The sequence below is a fragment of the Passer montanus genome, unplaced genomic scaffold, assembly GCF_014805655.1.
Source record: "Passer montanus isolate IOZ18808 unplaced genomic scaffold, ASM1480565v1 scaffold2, whole genome shotgun sequence".
Taxonomy (NCBI): domain Eukaryota; kingdom Metazoa; phylum Chordata; class Aves; order Passeriformes; family Passeridae; genus Passer; species Passer montanus.
Genome location: NW_024366591.1, coordinates 12,044,231 through 12,062,717, shown reverse-complemented (window position 1 = coordinate 12,062,717; position 18,487 = coordinate 12,044,231). Strand labels below are relative to the sequence as shown.

At 36.4% G+C, this 18,487-nt stretch overlaps 1 protein-coding gene across 1 annotated transcript; it reads right to left on the bottom strand.

Annotated features, from left to right (window-relative positions):
* Positions 1-800: 800 nt before the first annotated feature.
* EXO1 (exonuclease 1) lies at positions 801-18,252 on the bottom strand. Its single transcript, XM_039707263.1, has 13 exons — positions 18,092-18,252; positions 15,738-15,857; positions 14,735-14,858; positions 13,851-13,988; positions 13,422-13,634; positions 11,908-12,095; positions 10,970-11,066; positions 10,169-10,385; positions 8,979-9,231; positions 6,903-7,362; positions 6,302-6,403; positions 2,959-3,152; positions 801-1,037 (listed from the first exon to the last, which is right to left on the bottom strand). Exons 1-13 carry the CDS (start codon positions 18,250-18,252, stop codon positions 896-898), a joined length of 2,409 nt encoding a protein of 802 aa, XP_039563197.1. The 3' UTR covers positions 801-895.
* Positions 18,253-18,487: the final 235 nt, after the last annotated feature.

Here is an 18,487-nt window from a genome sequence, read left to right as displayed (position 1 = left end):
ATCCATTTCTAAAAATAGGAAAGTTTCAAACATACCTTTAACTGTGACTCAAATCCTGGATTTGCAGGGTAAAAATCTGACATCCCATCATACAATTTCATGGTAATTGAGTTAAACACAGCAAGGGCTCTAGTCTTCTGCATCCTTTCCCTTTAGCTGAACACTAAGCTTGGCCTGTTGTGATGCTATTTTGTGACCCTACCTCTGAGGACTGGGATTTTGGGTGTTTGTCTGTTGTTGAAGAATATAAATGTGAAACAGATGTGTTAAACAGAATACATTATATTTTTTGGATTGCATTCTATTAATGTGACAATTTGGGGATCAGATATTTGTGATATTCCTTTCTGCAGACCCCCAGTTATTCCTACCACCAACATGACTGAACCAAACAGAAAGCCAACTGTCAAGAGAGCAAATCTTACCTTCTAGGGAAAAGAAATGGTTATCAGACTGCTGGAAGTATACTGCAGACTGTCGTGCACACTTAACAGCAGTTTTAAACCTGTACTGAAGCCAGATTAGCTTCAAGAGGAAAAAAGAAAGAGGCAAAAAAATATTAATTATTACAAATTAAGACACAAACTTCTGCTGCTTTTGCAGAAATTTGGATTGTATGCGAGACATACAATTGCCCAGGGGAAACTAAAAGTGTTTGGAGAAAAATTTAGCATGGCGACTTTGAATAAGAGAACAGAGGAATCTGAATTATTTTATTCCAGTCAGTATAGAACTGTACCTTTGAATTCACACTTTTATAAAAGAGATGATAAATCACTAGTCAGACTAGAGTACATTGCTGGTTTTCAAAGTATCTTTTATATATTGATGAAATAGCCAAAAGGTAAATTTTGACAATGATTAAAAATCCATCCCATTCTGAACAGCATGCAGTTCATTGGAATATAGCTCTCTGAACATGACTACGTTCCAGACGATTAAAGATTTCTTCTTCTGTTTCTGGAGTGAGCTGTATATTATCTTTGATTGGAGACAAAGGATCTGACTTTCTACAAGAAGGAAGTTTTTCATATTCTCTGCACAAAAAAAACCAAAGACAAAACAAAATTGAAGAATGTTATGATATTTTGTGTTCCTAACCACAAGCCTGTAAGAACATACAGGTTAGAACAAAGCAAGACCTCTCACCTAACTACCCACTCCACCTATGAACAAATGAAAAATAAAAATTTCTGATGCAAAGTTTTAATTTCAATTTTAGTACAACTGAACAACTTCACTGAAAGTGACAGAATGATAGCTGTTAGCTTTACTTATGAAAGACTGTATGTACCCCATCCTCCTTTGGGTTGTACATGCCTCCTTAAAATTTAAATCTTCTGAAAAAGTGTAGTTTTATATAAATCTCCTGTGAGCCTTGACATTGAGGCACAACAGGTTAGTGTCCCACATGATGTATTTGCCATAAGGTAACAATTGTTAAAGCAAAAGGCTAATTTAGAAACATCTTTAAAAAAAAAAAAAGCTAAGCAAGTTCTAGCAGTAAAAAACCCAATTTGTGAAATGTGTTGAGAAAAAAATCCCCTAAAAGCTAATAAATTATTGCTTACATAGAAGTAATAGAAAAATATGTATCTACATTATTAATACCCAGAGGTTACAAACCAACCAAACCAGATGGATAAAATGTGCATGGTGGGAGCAAAGTCTTGCAACCATCAGCAGAGAGTGCCACCTAGGCTCACACTTTTCTATCTGCCTGTATTGTATTAAATCCAAATTTACACATTTTCTCCCTGTGAGCAACCCTGGTCAGACATTCCCAAATAGAGGTCAAGCAATAAATACAAAAACACTTTCACTCCTTCCTTGAAATTGTCAGTCAGTCTTATACCCCATAAGGAAGACAATAAAAAGATTTCTAAAAATGTAAATACCTTAAGTCATACTTTTTAAAGAGAAAACAGTTGTATGTTTATAATAACCTACCCTAAAGGCCCAAACTTACTAAAATACATTCATCTCAATTAACATATGCTCATCAATATCAACATTTACTACTCAGTGCAAAGAATACTTATGTCATATTCACATTTAGTGAAAATAATTTCATTTAAATAAGACTTATTTATTCAAAGTTGAGGTTGCTACTTAAAGCTGGGACAACTTTGCCACCTGGAATTTTTATCTGAGCCCATGGAGATAGTGTAAGTCAGAATAACTACACTTCAGGTTCTGTTGTACTTTTAAAAAGTAATAGTTGCCCTTCAAATTCAAACCTTGAAGCTATTTGCAGAAACTTCAAGTTAGAAAAGTCATCTCCACAAAGAAAAGCAACAGAATTTTATAATGTACAAGAATGTCTCTTGTAACCAGATACTCTCACTAACAGAAATATTCCATCAGGTCACTGCTATCTTGAACGCAGACTACTTCTGACCATCAGCCACCTCCAAATGTGAGTGACACAGAGTTAAATAGAAGCAGTCTTGTACTCAGTTAAATTTAGCAACTTTAATGCAGCTTTTACTGTTATCTTGAACGCAGACTACTTCTGACAATCAGCCACCTCCAAATGTGAGTGACACAGTTAAATAGAAGCAGTCTTGTACACAGTTAAATTTAGCAATTTTAATGCAGCTTTTGCATTTAGGTCAATAAATGATTTTTGGTGTTTGATGGCAAACAGTGGCAATTATTTTCATATCAATTATGGTAAAGTAAATGTAATTATCAATAAAATTTAGTAAGTGAATTTTAGGTTTTTTTCCTAAAAAAAAGAAAGAAAAAACTAATTATAAAAGCATATTTACCAAAACCCAGGCTTCATGTTTACATCAAGCTTAGGAAATAATAAATCCTATGTAGAAAATACCTAATCTTGCACTGTTATCCTTACTGAATTGTATTGAGAACATGTATAGAGTCTGCTTTGAAAATTGTTTCTTTGGGAAAAAAAGCATGCAGTGTACTAAGTAAAGGGTTAAAGCAACTCACCTTTTAAACTGGAAGCTTTTCCAGAGTTCCCCAATAGTGGATTGCACCCCCAGCTTATTTTCAGTATCACAGTCCTTTCTCTTCTGCACAGGTGACGGTTTCCTGCTTAGTCCACTTACTTTAGCTGGTATCAGTGGCTTGAGCTTTGTTACCATATGTGACCTTATGTTACTGGATTTACGCAATCCAGGAACCTGGGGGATTGTAATATTGCAATACACATGGTTAAAATGACAACCTGCAAGCAACAGACGTCATGCTGCAAAGCTTATAATAAAAAAATAAAGTGTTTTACATTGTGTTGAGATAATGCAATCTGAAATGCCACAACAAAGTATATTTAGATTAGTCTATAATCTAAAAAATGGCATCTCAAACACAAGACATAGTGCAGCTCTAAGAACTGGCAAATTCGCTTCCATAAGTCTTCATATTAAGGTTGTAAATACTAATTTCTTTTGAATTCAGTTTTTAAAACCTTCTGAATAGTTACTTTTTCATCTGTTTGAAGACTATTTGTTGTGCTCTCATGTGATGCCATCTTTTAGAATTTTAAGAGCACCAACTCTCTGGTATCTCTACCTGCGAGTTTCACTCGGATTTCATGAAGATGGAGCCATAAGCAAGAGCACAGGTAACAGTACGATGACCCCAAGGATCATTAGACCTCTAGCTGGACTTTCTTATCCAATTTCTATACCAGGGGCTGAGAAAAGCTGTGCTTGGCCAGAATCTCTCTCTTAAATGCAACCAGACTTAAACTGTAACATCTCAGCAGCCTTTTCTTCAAAGAGAATTCATAGCTTAGTTCTTTCTGAAACATCACGGCATTTTGCCATCCCCCCACCACACGCATTCGTTATATACTTTTTTTCATCTCAAACACTGTGCTCAGTTTTGGTCCCCATCTACAAGAGAGACATTGAGGCACTGGAATGAGTCCAGAGACAGGCAGTAGAGCTGGTGAAAGGTCTGGAGCACAAGTCTGATGATGACCAGCTGAGGGAGATGGGAGTGTTTAGCCTGGAGAAGAGGAGGCTCAAGGGTGACCTCATCACTCTCTACAACTGCCTGAAGGGAAGGTGGAGCCAGGTGGGGGTTGGCCTCTTCTTCTAGGCAACTACTGATAGAACATGAGGAAATGATCTCAAGTTGCACCAGGGGAAGTTAAGTTTGGATATTAAGAAAAATGTCTTCCTGCAAAGGGTTTTAAAGAATTGAAACTGGCATTGAAACAGGCTACCCAGAGCAGTGGCAGGATCACAATTCTTGGAAGCATTCAAAAATTGTGTGGATATGGCACTTCAGTGGTGAATATGGCAGAGCTGGGTTGACAGCTAGACCCAGCTGCAAAGGTCTTTTCCAACCTTAATGATTCTAGGATTCTGTTATTGAAATTGCATTGTTTCTACCTAAATATATAAAGCAGATCTTGGTATTCCAAGGAGGAGAAAAAAGTGTTTAGAATGTAAGCTAAAAATTGGAACAGGAATACTAGGAAAAATAAAGTAAAATCTTAGAACTGCCTGCTTTGTAGTATTTTGCTTTTCATCTACCACCTCTATCGCCTGGGTTTTTCTGCAGCATATGAAGGCACCTAAATGCTACGTATCCCTGTAATACTGAATTACATCTGAGTTAGAACTTAATTTAGCTAACCCAAAAGCAGGCTAAAAAATTTAAAGACAGAGCAGAATGCTCTTTTCTATTACAAGTATTAGACTCTTTGCTGAGCTCACAGCAATTGTGAAAAATAATTAGCAGTAAAAAGCACAGCTGAAATAGCATCATAGGAAAATCTTGAGGTCTTAGGGAAATCTGTATCACTTAGACATTTTTTAGTAAAAAGCTTCTACTAGTTTTGATATTAGAATTGAGTAGGTAGCACTTCCTGTTTTGCACTGGAACCACTATAAGAGCCGACAAACTTTTCAGATTGCCTCCCCCAGTTATTAAATTTCTCTAAGTAAATCTACATAGCTAATATTGAGCTTAACAAAATCAGAATAAAGTATGCATTATGTGATTAACTGCTTCTTCCCTAAATCTGGAACTCATTTTCCCTTTTAGTATCTTTTGCTGTATTTAACATCAGCACACACTTCCCTTTTTTTACACTTGCAGGATCCCAATAAATATCCTAACAAGATTTTAATAAATTCTAAGAGAAAACTGAGCCAAAAGTGATGCTTCTTATCTCTGCCTTCACTCTCCCATGGTCTTACTGGTGCGACAACGCACAGGAGTCCAAGAGTCTAGGTGAGCCCAAGCTACAATATGACTGACATTTTGATTGTTGTTGTCAGGTTACTTTTGGGCCAAGCCAGTTTTCTGATGTAATCCTTTATAATTATTATTCCCAGCACATAACAGAAGAAAAGAGAATTCATGGCCATGGAAATAAGTGGTGGAAATCCTCCCACTAGCCACTTGCTTTAAACTAACTCTATTGTCCTCACAGATTTTCAGCATTGCTCTTTTCTGAAGGGCTCCAAGCATGGTGAAATTTTGGGTTTTTTTGATGCTTATATTCCATCAATACTTCCATAATGGAATCCCCCAATATGTAATATATTCATTCTCCCAATATACCTTCTAAGGTGAGCAAAATAATGTAATACATATTAAACACAGCTTTAAAATCAAAGTAATAAAAATTCTGAATGCCAGGATGATTTCCTTGCTCAGTGTTGTTGAGGAAAAGTAGGAAAAATGTTAATCTTCCAAAATACAAATGTAACTTACTCCTTAGCAAATAAGTTCCTAACAATAACCACAAGATGTCACTGTTTTACAAAACACACAATATTCTTGTCTGGCAGAGAGAAGCTTGTGATTTTTAGTCTGTCCACCCAAAACCTAGGGGGCATACATGGAAAACATCTGTCTCTTACATCTTTTGGCCAATTCTAATGACAACACCTAAGGAGTCAGGGCTGTTAATGTCTTAGAAGTTACGAACTAGACAAGTATATTAAGCTCTTAGAAATGTTCCAAAGACAAGGACCATAAATTTATTCTTATTCATATAAACAAACACAGAGAAGTCAAATTACCGTTGCATCTTATGACTGTATCTGGACTGTGAAGATAGCTGCAATTTATATCATAAAACCTGAAATAGATTTACTTGCCTTACTTTACACTGAAGTGCTTAAAATCCCCAAACAAGTTGCAACACTGTTATCAATTATAGGTGGTTATATTTCACCCCAGTACAAAGAATACATCTGCATTCCTTGTCAACATCTGCATTCCTTAAGTTTATCATTGCAAGTTCTAAAATGAGTAGAAACTGATTTTCAGAGTTTAGTAAAGCTCATAAAATTAAAAGAATTCTTACCTTGGTCTTTATGATTGTAATTTTTTTGTTAGTTTGAACAGCAGAAAATAGCCCAGACAGAGAACATTGATCACCATTCAGTTTTGAACTAGAGTCAGATTCCTTCAAGAGAAAATTGATCTGGTTTTAAAAAAAAGTTGCCTTTTTCTAAACAGAATATTTTTCACATCTACATGTATATACTTTAAGCTGCAATGTTTTCAGCAGTTCTAAGAAATCATATAAAAACCTGGCTTTTAGCAAGCAACACTACAAAGGCATGCATATGCTCCTGAAAGCACTTCAGGGACTAAAAGCAGAGAACAAAAGGTTGCCTACCAGGTGTTTTTATGAGGCACTGAAGTGATAGCAGCAGAAAGACTCAAAACAAACTACAACCAGAGAACAGATTTTCTTTAAGCTAGTATGTCAATCCTTTCTGTACAATTATGTTAAGCATTGACAAGAATATGATCATCCTGTGACTCTATTTAGAGATAAGTTTTGTTAGTACAAGTTACATCATCTTTAGGGCACCATTCTGCAAAGGAGACTTCACTGAATAATTTCTATTATAATTTAAAGTGAAAACAAATGCTGGAACAATGTCTAATTTTCTTACCTTTGCACCTAAGCTGTTGTTAGATGCCTGTAGGATTTCTGAAGACTCTGAACTGCATTCTGATTGTTCACAAGACCCATGAGACTCTGATGGCTGTTCCAGTTCTATTAAGGGGGAGGACTCTTCCTCTGATTCATCACACACATTAATCTGATCTTCCTGGGATACAATGCAGTTGTTTCTCTGTTGGTGAAACTGCTGTGAAAATACAGTACGAGGTAGACCAAGATTTCCTGAGTTACTTTTGAGGCTGCTAAACAACTGGGAACAACTTTTCTGCGTTTCTCCAGGAGGTGTAAAGACAGTGCATGAAGATTTTTCAGTTTCTGAAAACTTAGAAACAGCTTCAGCTACATGTTTTACTTGCTGTTTCTGGCAATCCTGTTCAACATCCTGAGTTAGATCACCATCTTCCTTCTTTGCTCTACTGTCAAGCATAACTGCATCATTGCAGAAAAACCTAAAACAAACAAAAAAAGGTGAAAGCAATGGGGAAGAAAGTTATTGATGATGGCATAGTCATTTGCATCATTGTCTCTATCCATCAATTTTATTTTCAAGGCATACTTACAGACAAATTATTTTGGCAACAGGAAAAGTCCCTCAGGGAGATATTTAGAAACAAAAAAGAATTAAAGAGCAAGAAAAAGCATTTGTAAAAATGTCATTCTTTGACTGAAATGCTAAGAAGATTCTTCACCTGAATGAGAAACATCTCAAAAGCCTACAAAATTTAAGACTATATTAATTAAAAATGATAAAGCTAGTAGTGAAATACTTCAGCACCACTTATCAAGGAAAATAGACCCTTAGTACTTTTTTCTATGCTACAGCAGCAGTTCCAGAGAATACTGAGCACAGATTTAGTGAAGAACCTATCATCAGTGACAACTCTTAATTTTTCATGCAATAAAAAACTTTCCAAATCTTTCAGCTCAGAAAGGTACGCTTTAAAACTAATACCTTAAGATTGCTCTGTAAAATTGCACAGCTCAAAAATATTCAGATTATTTAAGATAAAAATTACTCAATAATAGATTTAATTCTGATAATGTTTTGTAAAACAAAACCAAGTAGATGTGACCAAATAGGATTAAATGAAAAAAACCCCAACCTAACAAAGTCCCTGTTCTCAAAGTGATGCTGCAGAGATCAGTAGTATCAGCTGAATGGAATGGGATAAGAATAGATATTTGTCATGGAATATGACCAGGGTTAGCTTTACTGAAATAAACAAAAAGCCCAGTCAACTTAAGTCCATTAATTAATTAACTGCTTATATATTTGCCACAAGTAGCTACCCTTGGTTTTTTTTGAGATATATCACATGCCCTTTACCTGGAAAAAAACCCCAGACAACTCCTAATTAATTTTGTTACACAGAGATGTTTAATATTTTCTTGGGAGCCACCAAATTGATCACAGAGCCTGAACACCTCTCCTACAAAGAAAAGCTGAGAAAGCTTTTCTTCTCCAGGCTGTTCAGCCTAGAGAAGAAAAGGTTCCAGGAAGACCTTACAGACCTTGCAGTACCCACAGGGGAGCCTAAGGGAGAGCTGGAGAGGGACTTTCCACAAAGGCATGTAGTGACAGGACAAGAGGGAATGATTTTAAACTGAAGGAGGTTGAAATTAGATTCTGAAAAGAAATTCTTCACCTTGTGGTGAATGTGAGTGTGGTGGTGCACTGGAACAGGTTGCCCAGAGAAGTTGCAGATGCCCCACCCTTGGAGGTGCTCAAGATCAAGTTGGATGGATCTCTGAGCAGCCTGGTCTAGTAGAAGGTGTCCTGACCATGTCAGGGGGTGTAGAATGTGATGATTTTAAGGTCCCCTCCAAACCAAACCATTCTGTGAATAGTCTCAGTCTTCACTTCAGCAGTAAAAAATGAACATTATCTGACTCACAAAAGATAGCATGCCTAGCACAAAGGAGCCACCATCTTGGCTGAGATGCACTACAGCTGCATAAAAAGTTTGAGGTAGCATTTTTCCTACTTTCAGTATTCAGGCTATTTTAGCAACCAGGACAGCAAACAGTATTTTGCTACTTATAAAAACACGTGACATAAGCATACCTGCTTCTTGTTCCTGGAACAACTACAGCATCCTTCTCTTTGTTTTTCCTTTGTAAAAATGAAGCAAATTTATTTCTAACTCTGGGTAGTGAGTTAGAGCTTTCTTGAGTGATGGAAATTCCTGGAGAATCAAGGCTTTGTATTGCTGACACACTCTTTGGTGCTTGACCATCATTATCATTCTGCTTGATTCTTTTTGTTTTTGAAAATGAATATTGCTTCAACAGATCACCATCTGAGACTTCTTCTGAATCTACAGACAATTTAAGCATCACTGTAAAAGCACATTCTACAATTAACCAGTTATGAGATAACTAAACATTACATATTTACTCTCACAGGCTTAAAAATATTAGTAAGGTCTGGTAAGAAAATAGTTTAGATGTCTTTAATGCCATTCTTTTCCAGTACATAGCCTTAAAAATACCTCGGTGAAAAGGTAGATGGAGTGAAGACAGAAAAACTACAATGACACTACATTTGATTTAGAGGCACATTGCTAAACTACCTACAGACTTTGATAAGTGAGGGAATAGGAAGATACCAGCACTAACAACGGAAAAACAGAAAGCCCCAGCAGTACAACCAGAAAGCAAAGGAAGCAGTGGAAAACACTTAACATAAAGCACAACAGGAACAAAAAGTGCCTCTTCTATTACAAGCCCACAGTTTATCTGAGCACATATAACTCAGGTGGCATAGAATATAACACAGATGCACTAGAGAAAGTGAAAAATTTGGCATGAAGAGCACCTATACAGGGGATAGTTGCAGCACAGTCTGGGTATAGAAAACATTCTTTATGTTTTCAGCCTGGCCTATTATCAATGCTAGGAAAAACAGGCTGTTTTAACTTCTTCACAAGCCATTTTAAGATAGAAATTTAAGCCAAAACTATATCAAAATACAGCTTGTATTAAACATAACCTGAAATTGAAACCACCAGAGTTTTAGAGCAAACCAAAGAACATTAAGACAAAGTCCTGTTGAAAGTTTGCTGTCACCCTTAATCACCATCTAGGCTTTAATATTATGGCTTGTTAGTCTTGTAGCCTGTTGAAAACAGAATACAGACAATAACATTCAAGAGTTAAGTCTCTAAAGCCTCATACCACAAAGCACAAGATAAAATACTTTCTTTTCCCACAGCCTTCTACCGTTGTTCATACACTTAGTTAATATAAACATACCACTCCTTGGCCTTTTTGACAAGAGCTCTTTGCCTGCAAGCTTTAGTCCTTTAACGCTAATTATTTTCTCTATGCCTTTGGTTAATGGTTTCTCTGGGAAATGCATTTTAGGGGGAGCAGGATCTTCAGTGGGGCCAAACTTGTATTCTCTGCTCCAAATACTATTGACATGATTATCACGTTGGTCATTCCAGCCACAACTTCTCTGCTGCACAGGCTACAAAAAACAATTAAAAACAAGACACAGGTTTATAATTTTGCCCTCTATATATGGATTTCCTGACTTAGCATACAAGGAAGGAAATGTTAACATTTGTACATCTAGTGACACAGTCCACAAAAACCCCATTTTTTTGTTCCCACAATTCCCATGCTTTTCATACTTTCTGTTACGCTCCCATGATATCTTCATTTCAATATGGCACAAGTGACTAACTGCTCATCTCAGACCAAATTTAAAGCTTAAATTTTTTTTCTATTCAGGAAACAATTGAGGATTATTCTTGGATGAAAACCAAAGTTCTTTGTGAATTTTCTCTTTAAACGAGTTACTTCTGTAAATAGATTTAAGAACTTAGCAAATAAGTCAAAGTAAAATAGATCTTGAAGTCAAATGCCATGAAAAATAAAACTTTATATTTAAAAAAAAAAGAGAATTATGTGTGTGGGAGCATGCAGTCTCTGCAATACCAGAATAGCTTTCTGACAATTCATTTGTGGGTAACATTCAATCACATTTTCCCATTAACATTCAGACCCACATCAAGTTCTTAATATCTAACTTCATTATAAAGATGTTACCTGTGCCGTATCAGGGTTATAACTATCAATTTGTTCCATTGTATTGATATCAATATTGCCAATAGCAATTTGAAAAGCAGTATCATCACCAACATGTCTGTTCCCATCATAGTAAAGGAAAACATCTGAATGTCAACAACTGAACGTTACCATGAAAATTATAACAGCCGCTTTCCCATTTTTCAGCTAAAAAGCATGGCTAGAATATTAACCCAAAGGATTAATACTACTACTCCTGGCTCAATCTGATGTAACAGCAACTGTAAGAGAACTGCAGTCTTTGGCAAATTGTACAAGTCAATATTAAATCCTTCAATTATCAGCAGAAGTGGCAGCAACTTTCTCCTTACTAGTTTCTGAAAATGCCAGAGATCAGATGGCTTGAACATACAAAGCTAGTAACTACTTTAACAGTCCCCTCTCTACCATTATTTTCCTAATCTTACATGTTAAAATTGACATTGCACAGATGTGGCAAAATGCTACCTTTTCTATAGCAAGAGGGATCTGGTAAAACAGGAAATGCTAAATTAAGAGACTGAGTTGAGCACAAATTGCAAGAATTAAACTGGAAGAGATTATAGCACACAACAGAGGCAGAAATTCAAGACAGCCATAAAGCAGTCAGTTTATATCTAAACTGTATTTAACTTCTTTTTTCTAAAGAAAACAACCAGATCAATAACTTCTGCCTGTATCAATAATAGGTCATTTAGTTACCTCCTGCACTTCAAAAAATTGATTAAAATCAGAGCAATAAAGAAAAGAAGAAAACCCCCACAAAAGTTTAAGACTACAGAAAAGCCAGGCTTTAGTCAAAACAGGAATGCAACAAAAAAAATAAGTATCTAAGTACACCACAGATGCAATGAAAATTGTAAGATACCACATCAGCCCACCCTTATTTCCCCATTCTGCCCTTTCAACACAAAGGATACCGTCCTGCATAAGTCAGTGCTTCTGGATCAATATCATCTCCATAAGCATTCAGAGGAACTAATTTTCTGTTGACAGGATCAAAAACTAACTGATACAGGAATGTATTATTAGCTCGTGTAAAACCCTGTATGTATTCTTCTGGTACCGTTATATTCATCTTCAAGTACTGCCCCATTTTCTTAATTACCTGTCAAAAAAAGAAAGTACTCAATTGTTTCATTTTAACAGGTTATGTGAAAGGTTAAACACATTTCAAATATTAATTATCTTTCCTTGTAATTAAATGTGTCTACTGCAACAAGCAGATTCAACTTAAATAGGGGAAGGAAAGAAAATACAACTTTGCACATTCTTTTCCCACTCAAATTGTCTACAATTACAAAAATAACACAATTCAATTTTTCTATCTCCTTCAATAAATAAATCAATAAAAAATTAGAAATCAGAAAAACACATCTCCTTAAGGTGTATTTATTTAAAGTAATGCACATCAAATTTTTATCATTCATATTATCAGGACATATAATCAATATGTGGTTGTTCTAATAATGGAAAAAAAAAAAAAAAAGTAAAACTAACCAGAATAAACCCTGGAATTTTGCTCAGACATACATTAAAGCAAATAATGATTTGCATGGGAAAAGTTCAAAGTACCCCTTTTACTTCCTCAAAAACCAAACTAGGTTTGGCTTGCTCTGATGTCTGCTCTATATGATACAAAATATTTTAATTTTAAAAATCATGGTTCTTTGAGAGAAAAAAGATAAATACATTGTAACACACAAGTCATTTAAGAAAGAAAATAACACACCTAAGTTAATTAAACTGCTTTTCTGGATTATTTACCTGCCTCCAGGACAGCCCCATCAGGTATTCTTCTTAATAGCTCTTAACCTCTCTACTCTCTCACTACCCATGCAGAAGAAGTTATTCCCACCATCTCAGACTCTATTTCCCAATACAAGATTTGTTTTAATTTCACACATTGGGCAAGGAAAACCAGCCTATATTAATTTGCTTCGCATCTTATCACACTTTTCTTTCATACCATTTTTAATATAGGAATGTCCATATCCATATGCATGTAATGAAATAGGATTCCCAGTCTCTGCCCCTCCCCTACACAGATAAATCTGTACTTATACAGAGGATACAGTTCATTGAGCAGTTCTAATAACTAATCTGCAGAAGCAGAAGAAAGCAGTAATGGGGCAGGGAAAATATCAAAGTTTTAAAACAAAAATTAAGTTTCCCTTCAAAGACAATATACCTTTGAAGTATTAAAACAATTATTTACCTAAGTTTACTTTGGTATTTTTCTTATAAATACACATCAGCTTCAACACTTAAGTTTAGGACAGAATCTTTTTTAAGAAAAGGTAAAAATACTTTTTAGTATTCTCCTCAAAATGGAGGAAGACAAGAATGCTTCCTGTTTTCTGTTCAGTGTTAAATTTCATATATACTGATATAGGCTGCCAAAAAACAAAGCACAAAGCAAAACTGAGTTTACCTTTATAATATCTGGATTGTTGGCTAATTTTAGTAACTTGCATGCTTTAGCTAACCCAATTCCATGAATTGAAGGGAGGTAGTCACAACCAGAAAGAATACACATGTAGCGGAATTTCTCTTCTGTAAATACATTTCCAAGCTGCTTGCAGTTTCCTAGTCGAGTTTGATCTATCTCTAGTCCATTTCCAAACTTGTCAATTTTCAGAAACACCTGAAAATGAAGAGGAAGTGAAAACAATTTTCACCCATATAAGGTGGTTCATTGCACTTGGTGGAAACAAGAGAGGCAAAGTGCTATTCTCATCTCTTCTCTTTCCCACATTTGCTGTAGAAGAGTTAGTCCATACATCAAACATATTTGGCATCTTCAAACTCTGCTTTTCGGACATCAGCAAGAGGTAAAGGTTATTAGTATTTTCTTCCATACCTTTTTACATCCAAAAGCTAAAAGATCAGAGTCTTCTGTAATTATAGCTTGAACCATGCCAATCTTATTAAGATAAGCCAGCTGAGCATCAGCTTCGTAAGGAGCAACAATACAATCAACTCCCTGGGCTCGTGCAGCCTGTACATACACAAGAAGCATACAAGTACTTTGCATTAATTTTCAGTAATTACCTTAAGAGATCTGAAATCATAAAAACGTCTACATTAAAAAGCCAAAACCATGACTGTTTTAATCACACACCCATCCTGCCCCCAGTAAGAGTCCAATATTTCATATTCAAAAACTCCACTTTAAAGCAGTTTAGATCTATATACAGTTTACAAAAAACAACCTTTCTTATAACACAATGCATCTGACCACAGGTGGCAGCTTTGCACTCATGCAAGTTATATTCTGGACAAAGGAGAACAGTACTAGAACAAACTTAATACTTTTTGATGAAGACCTTATGACTGCATTGAAATTATAGCAAAAAACTACTAGAACAATTTTTAATCAGACAAATTTTTTTCTGTACTCCATGCTAAGAAACTAGAAAAGGGAAAAAACGCAAAAAAAAAGTTGGTTTCTTTTGTGCTGCAAGAGTAAAATGGGTTCAAATTCAGTGCATAGCAGGAGGAAGAGATGTGTTTTGTTTGACACATCATTATTTATACAAATGGGCATAATAAACTTCAAGCTTGTTAATTGTGCCTAACACAATTCAATAACATGCAAGTCAATTACAGAGTAAGCAGGTGGGAATACTTTCCTTTCCTATATAGAATAAGCAGTGATGTAGCAACAAAAATGAAGAGTAGGATATGCTACCTATTGCAGAGATGTTTTTTGAACTGGCATTATCAATAACGTTGACAACTTACTTTAATAACTTCATGAGCCATAGCATGGGTAATATTTACACTACGCCCAAAACATTCTCTAGCCTCTGACAGTCTCCCTTCCTGCAACAATTGTTTCCCCTTCAGAAGACTGGCTTGACGCCTCCTAAAAGAAAGACAAAAACATCACCAATCTTAGGTTATTTCTCACTTAAAAGAACAAACAGCAGAAGGGGCTATGAAACAGGTAAGAAACGGGGGGAAATTGCAACACCTTCCAAATGTGAGACACTGCATAATTTTTTAAAACAGAAGAATAAGTACATCATTGTATTGACAAGGACAACTAGATCTGAATGTTGGGATTTATAAGATTTTCTCAGAAAACAGTGACAAATAGGAACTGAAATCAGCACTGCAAAAGAAGAAATACACCCACTCAGCTTGTAGTAAAATAAATTTAATGGGAGCTGGCAGTTATCTGACACTAGATAGTTATTGATTTAGAGGACAGAAAACCTAGTTTACTTAATTTCATCAATCGGAAATTGTTCACTTCACGCTGAAGAAAGCACACGTCTCATGAGACTTTATAAATAACAACCACTACTGAAAAATTGTCATAGCTTCAGTGAAAATTCCCATTTATAGGGACCTGAATCCAAACTTGAAACAACTTTATCTTGTTAGTTGTAGAGAAAGATGAGGAAAGGGGTACTATTTTGAAATAAAATTATATTGGGAAAAAATATTTTTGTTCAGAGATCAGAAGTGTGTGTAAACTAAACGCCTCTAATGACAGGAACTACTGCTCAAAGGCTTACTTCCTTCCTTTATAAAATGGCTTTCATTTATGAAGTGCATCTATTTTTGGAATGAAACCTCTAAGAAATTTGTATGATTTTAGATGTAAATTAAAAAATAGCATGCTACACTGCAGGGAGGTTTACCAAAACTTACTTCCTAGCTGAAGTTGAAGGGTTTTTGATTTTTACTGTAGTGATAGAACTCCTTCGCTTGCAAATCAATACACTTCAGTACTTACTCTCGTCGTGCCTTTTCCACTTCCTTCTTAGAGGGTAGGGTACATCCATCAAATACCAAAATTGGTTTAATTCCAAATGAGAGGAGCATATGAACAAGTTTCATACAGAAAGCTACATAACTGTATCAACAATAACAAAAGTAAGAAAAGAGAGATAAATTTTATTGTTAATCACAAGTCTATTAAACATTTTTCCCGTTGCAGGAAAGGAGAACTGTAAGTTTAGGACTGTTGTTCAAAAATCATAACAGGCTGTAAGTTCTCCCAGTATCACAAAAAAACTAAGAGCACTTGCATGCAGTTTGGTTGATTTTTTTACCAAGAGAAACAATCCACCTCCCAGTTCAGAACTGGGCTGACTGCTCCTTTGTCCCAGACAAAATGAAATAAGAATTCACGTATAATTCAGTTGATTTTGCTACATTGAGACAAAAATGTAACCAGTTAAAACATGAATTGTCTTTTTACTTTCAGCAACTCAGTTCACAATGGCCCGGGAAATAGGAAGCAGACAAGCAGAGTACATGACCTTTCTCCAGAAAGGCAGATTAAATGCACTTTTGTAGAGTTGGAAGTGATGGGGGTTATTTAATTTCTCCAACCTTCCACTGCCTTCAAACCCATTTCTTGAAAAAATATTTGTTGGGCATTCCAGATGTTATTTATTCCCTCAGACCTCATCTTCTTACCTGGAATTTCTACAGATTTGTATGAGATCATTTTATCAGCAGCACAGAACTAAGATCTAACAACTGTTGTAAACACTAAGCAAGCATATTGCAGTGATGTTCAAAGAAAAAAACATTTTTTTTTAAATTTTAAGGACATTGTTTAAAACAGCAAGAGCAACCCCATCAACAGAGGAAGGGAGGAGAGTGGGATTTAGAAGCATTTAGAATGCAAGGATACCAGTACTGAAGAAACTAGATTTAGAAGAAAAAATACAGAAAAATAACTGATTTTTGAAAGATGGGAGCAAATAGCACTGTAGCTATATAGTACCTTCATCCAGAAGAATTTTAAAGTAGGAAAGGACTCTACACTATAGTTAAGATGCCAGTCAAGGATCATATGTGCATGGAAACAAGATTTGCCCATAAAGTACTCACGTAATCAAATTCAACTATTCCAAAGTTTCCTACGAGTATTTCTCCTGACAGGCAATTTTTTCCTCAGCTGAAGCGTATCCTATTCTCAGGACTCTGAGGAACCTCCACTACCTTCAAGGCAGGGTTGATTGAAATTCCACAGTTCTTAACATAAACAGCAGTAAATATTTGAATCCATTTGCAAAGCACCAACTCTCTTTGGCCTCCAATCTAATATTTGATGGACAGGTGGTGCCAAGCAATTGGACAAGAGGCAGCAGGCAGAAACCAAATCATGGGAATTCCACTAGAATATAAGTGGAATTCCTTGCTGTGCAAGTAACCAAGCACTGAAACAGGTTGGCCAGTGAGGTTTTCCAGTCTCTTCCTGCTCCGGAGATATTGGAAAGCCATCTGGACACAAGCCCAAGTAATGTTCTCTAAGGGAGTCCTCAATGAGATGACATCCTGTGGTCCCTTCAACTTTACCTATATCCAATCTAAAACAAGAGTTCAATTGGAAAGCCATCTGGACACAAGCCCAAGTAATGTTCTCTAAGGGAGCCGGCATGAGATGACATCCTGTGGTCCCTTAAATCTTACCTATATCCAACCTAAAACAAGAGCTCCATCCCCATTTCCAGAGATGGGCAAGAAATGCAAACCTGATCTAAGGTGTGGAGCTAAATCTGAAATAAGACCACAATTTTTGTTCATTTCCTTCCCTAGAACTGTAACTGTGTAAACGTGTTTTAGAAAAACTACTTTAGCTAAAAGCGTAGTATGTTCAGTAAAAATCTTGCACCTTATTCAGAGCACAACAAATCTCTCAAAATTCCTTGGCATCATTCCAACCTTTGTCACAGAAGTGTTTACAAAGTCTCTTTGCATACAAAAAGGTGTCTGAAAATAATATTAAATTTCAAATTAAAGAATTGCACGTACAGAATTTTATCAGAGAAATGATATTATAGTTGAGTGATATGTGCTAGGGAAAAAACCTAACAGATACAGCTTTGGGTATTAAAAAATATTTTGGAGAGGTTTGTCTCCAAAATATAGTTCAATTTGTTTTAAATTTTATTTTGTACAGCTGGAAAGCTGTTTATTTATCGCCAAAATTTCAATTTCTAAGGAGCTCAACTCAGAATTCCGAATCAATAGCAAGAAGCGAAACTACTGTTACTTAGGTCTTAGTTCAAGAAGCAGCAAGTTAACAAAATTTTAGTTTGTAAAAGGGCTGAGACAAACGTAAGAAAGACTTACAAATCCGTGGGCTCTCCTCGGGCCAGCTTCTCAGCACAGGCATAGGCGCCTTTGTGCAGCCAGCAGTAGGTGTCCACAGCTACCGCCATTCCTTTGTATTTCTTCACGTGGGAAGGCTCGCCAGCCTCCTTGATGAACTGCAGCAGGCCCTGGATGCCCATGATGCCGCAGAGCGGAGAAGCAAAGAAAGCAGCGAGCACAAGCCGAGCGCTCGGTGCCCTCGATGGCCACCCCCGCCTCCTCCAGGACCGCCGGGCCAGCTCACACTCGGGGCGCTGGGCCGCGCCACGAGCCCCTGCGCCTGCCCCCACGCATCCCGGCCCGGCGCGCGTCCCCACGGCGGTGGCGGCTGTACCTCGTTGCAGGTGGGCGCTGCCCGGAGAGGGGGCGAGAGAA

Excerpts from the sequence above, each read along its gene's own strand:
- EXO1 (XM_039707263.1), bottom strand. The coding sequence starts at position 18,252 with ATGGGCATCCAGGGCCTGCTGCAGTTCATCAAGGAGGCTGGCGAGCCT. Across the intron at positions 15,858-18,091 it reads CGAGGAGAGCCCACGGATTT|TTATGTAGCTTTCTGTATGA; the intron begins GTAAGTCTTTCT and ends TTGTTGATACAG. Across the intron at positions 13,635-13,850 it reads TAGCTTTTGGATGTAAAAAG|GTGTTTCTGAAAATTGACAA; the intron begins GTATGGAAGAAA and ends CTTCATTTTCAG.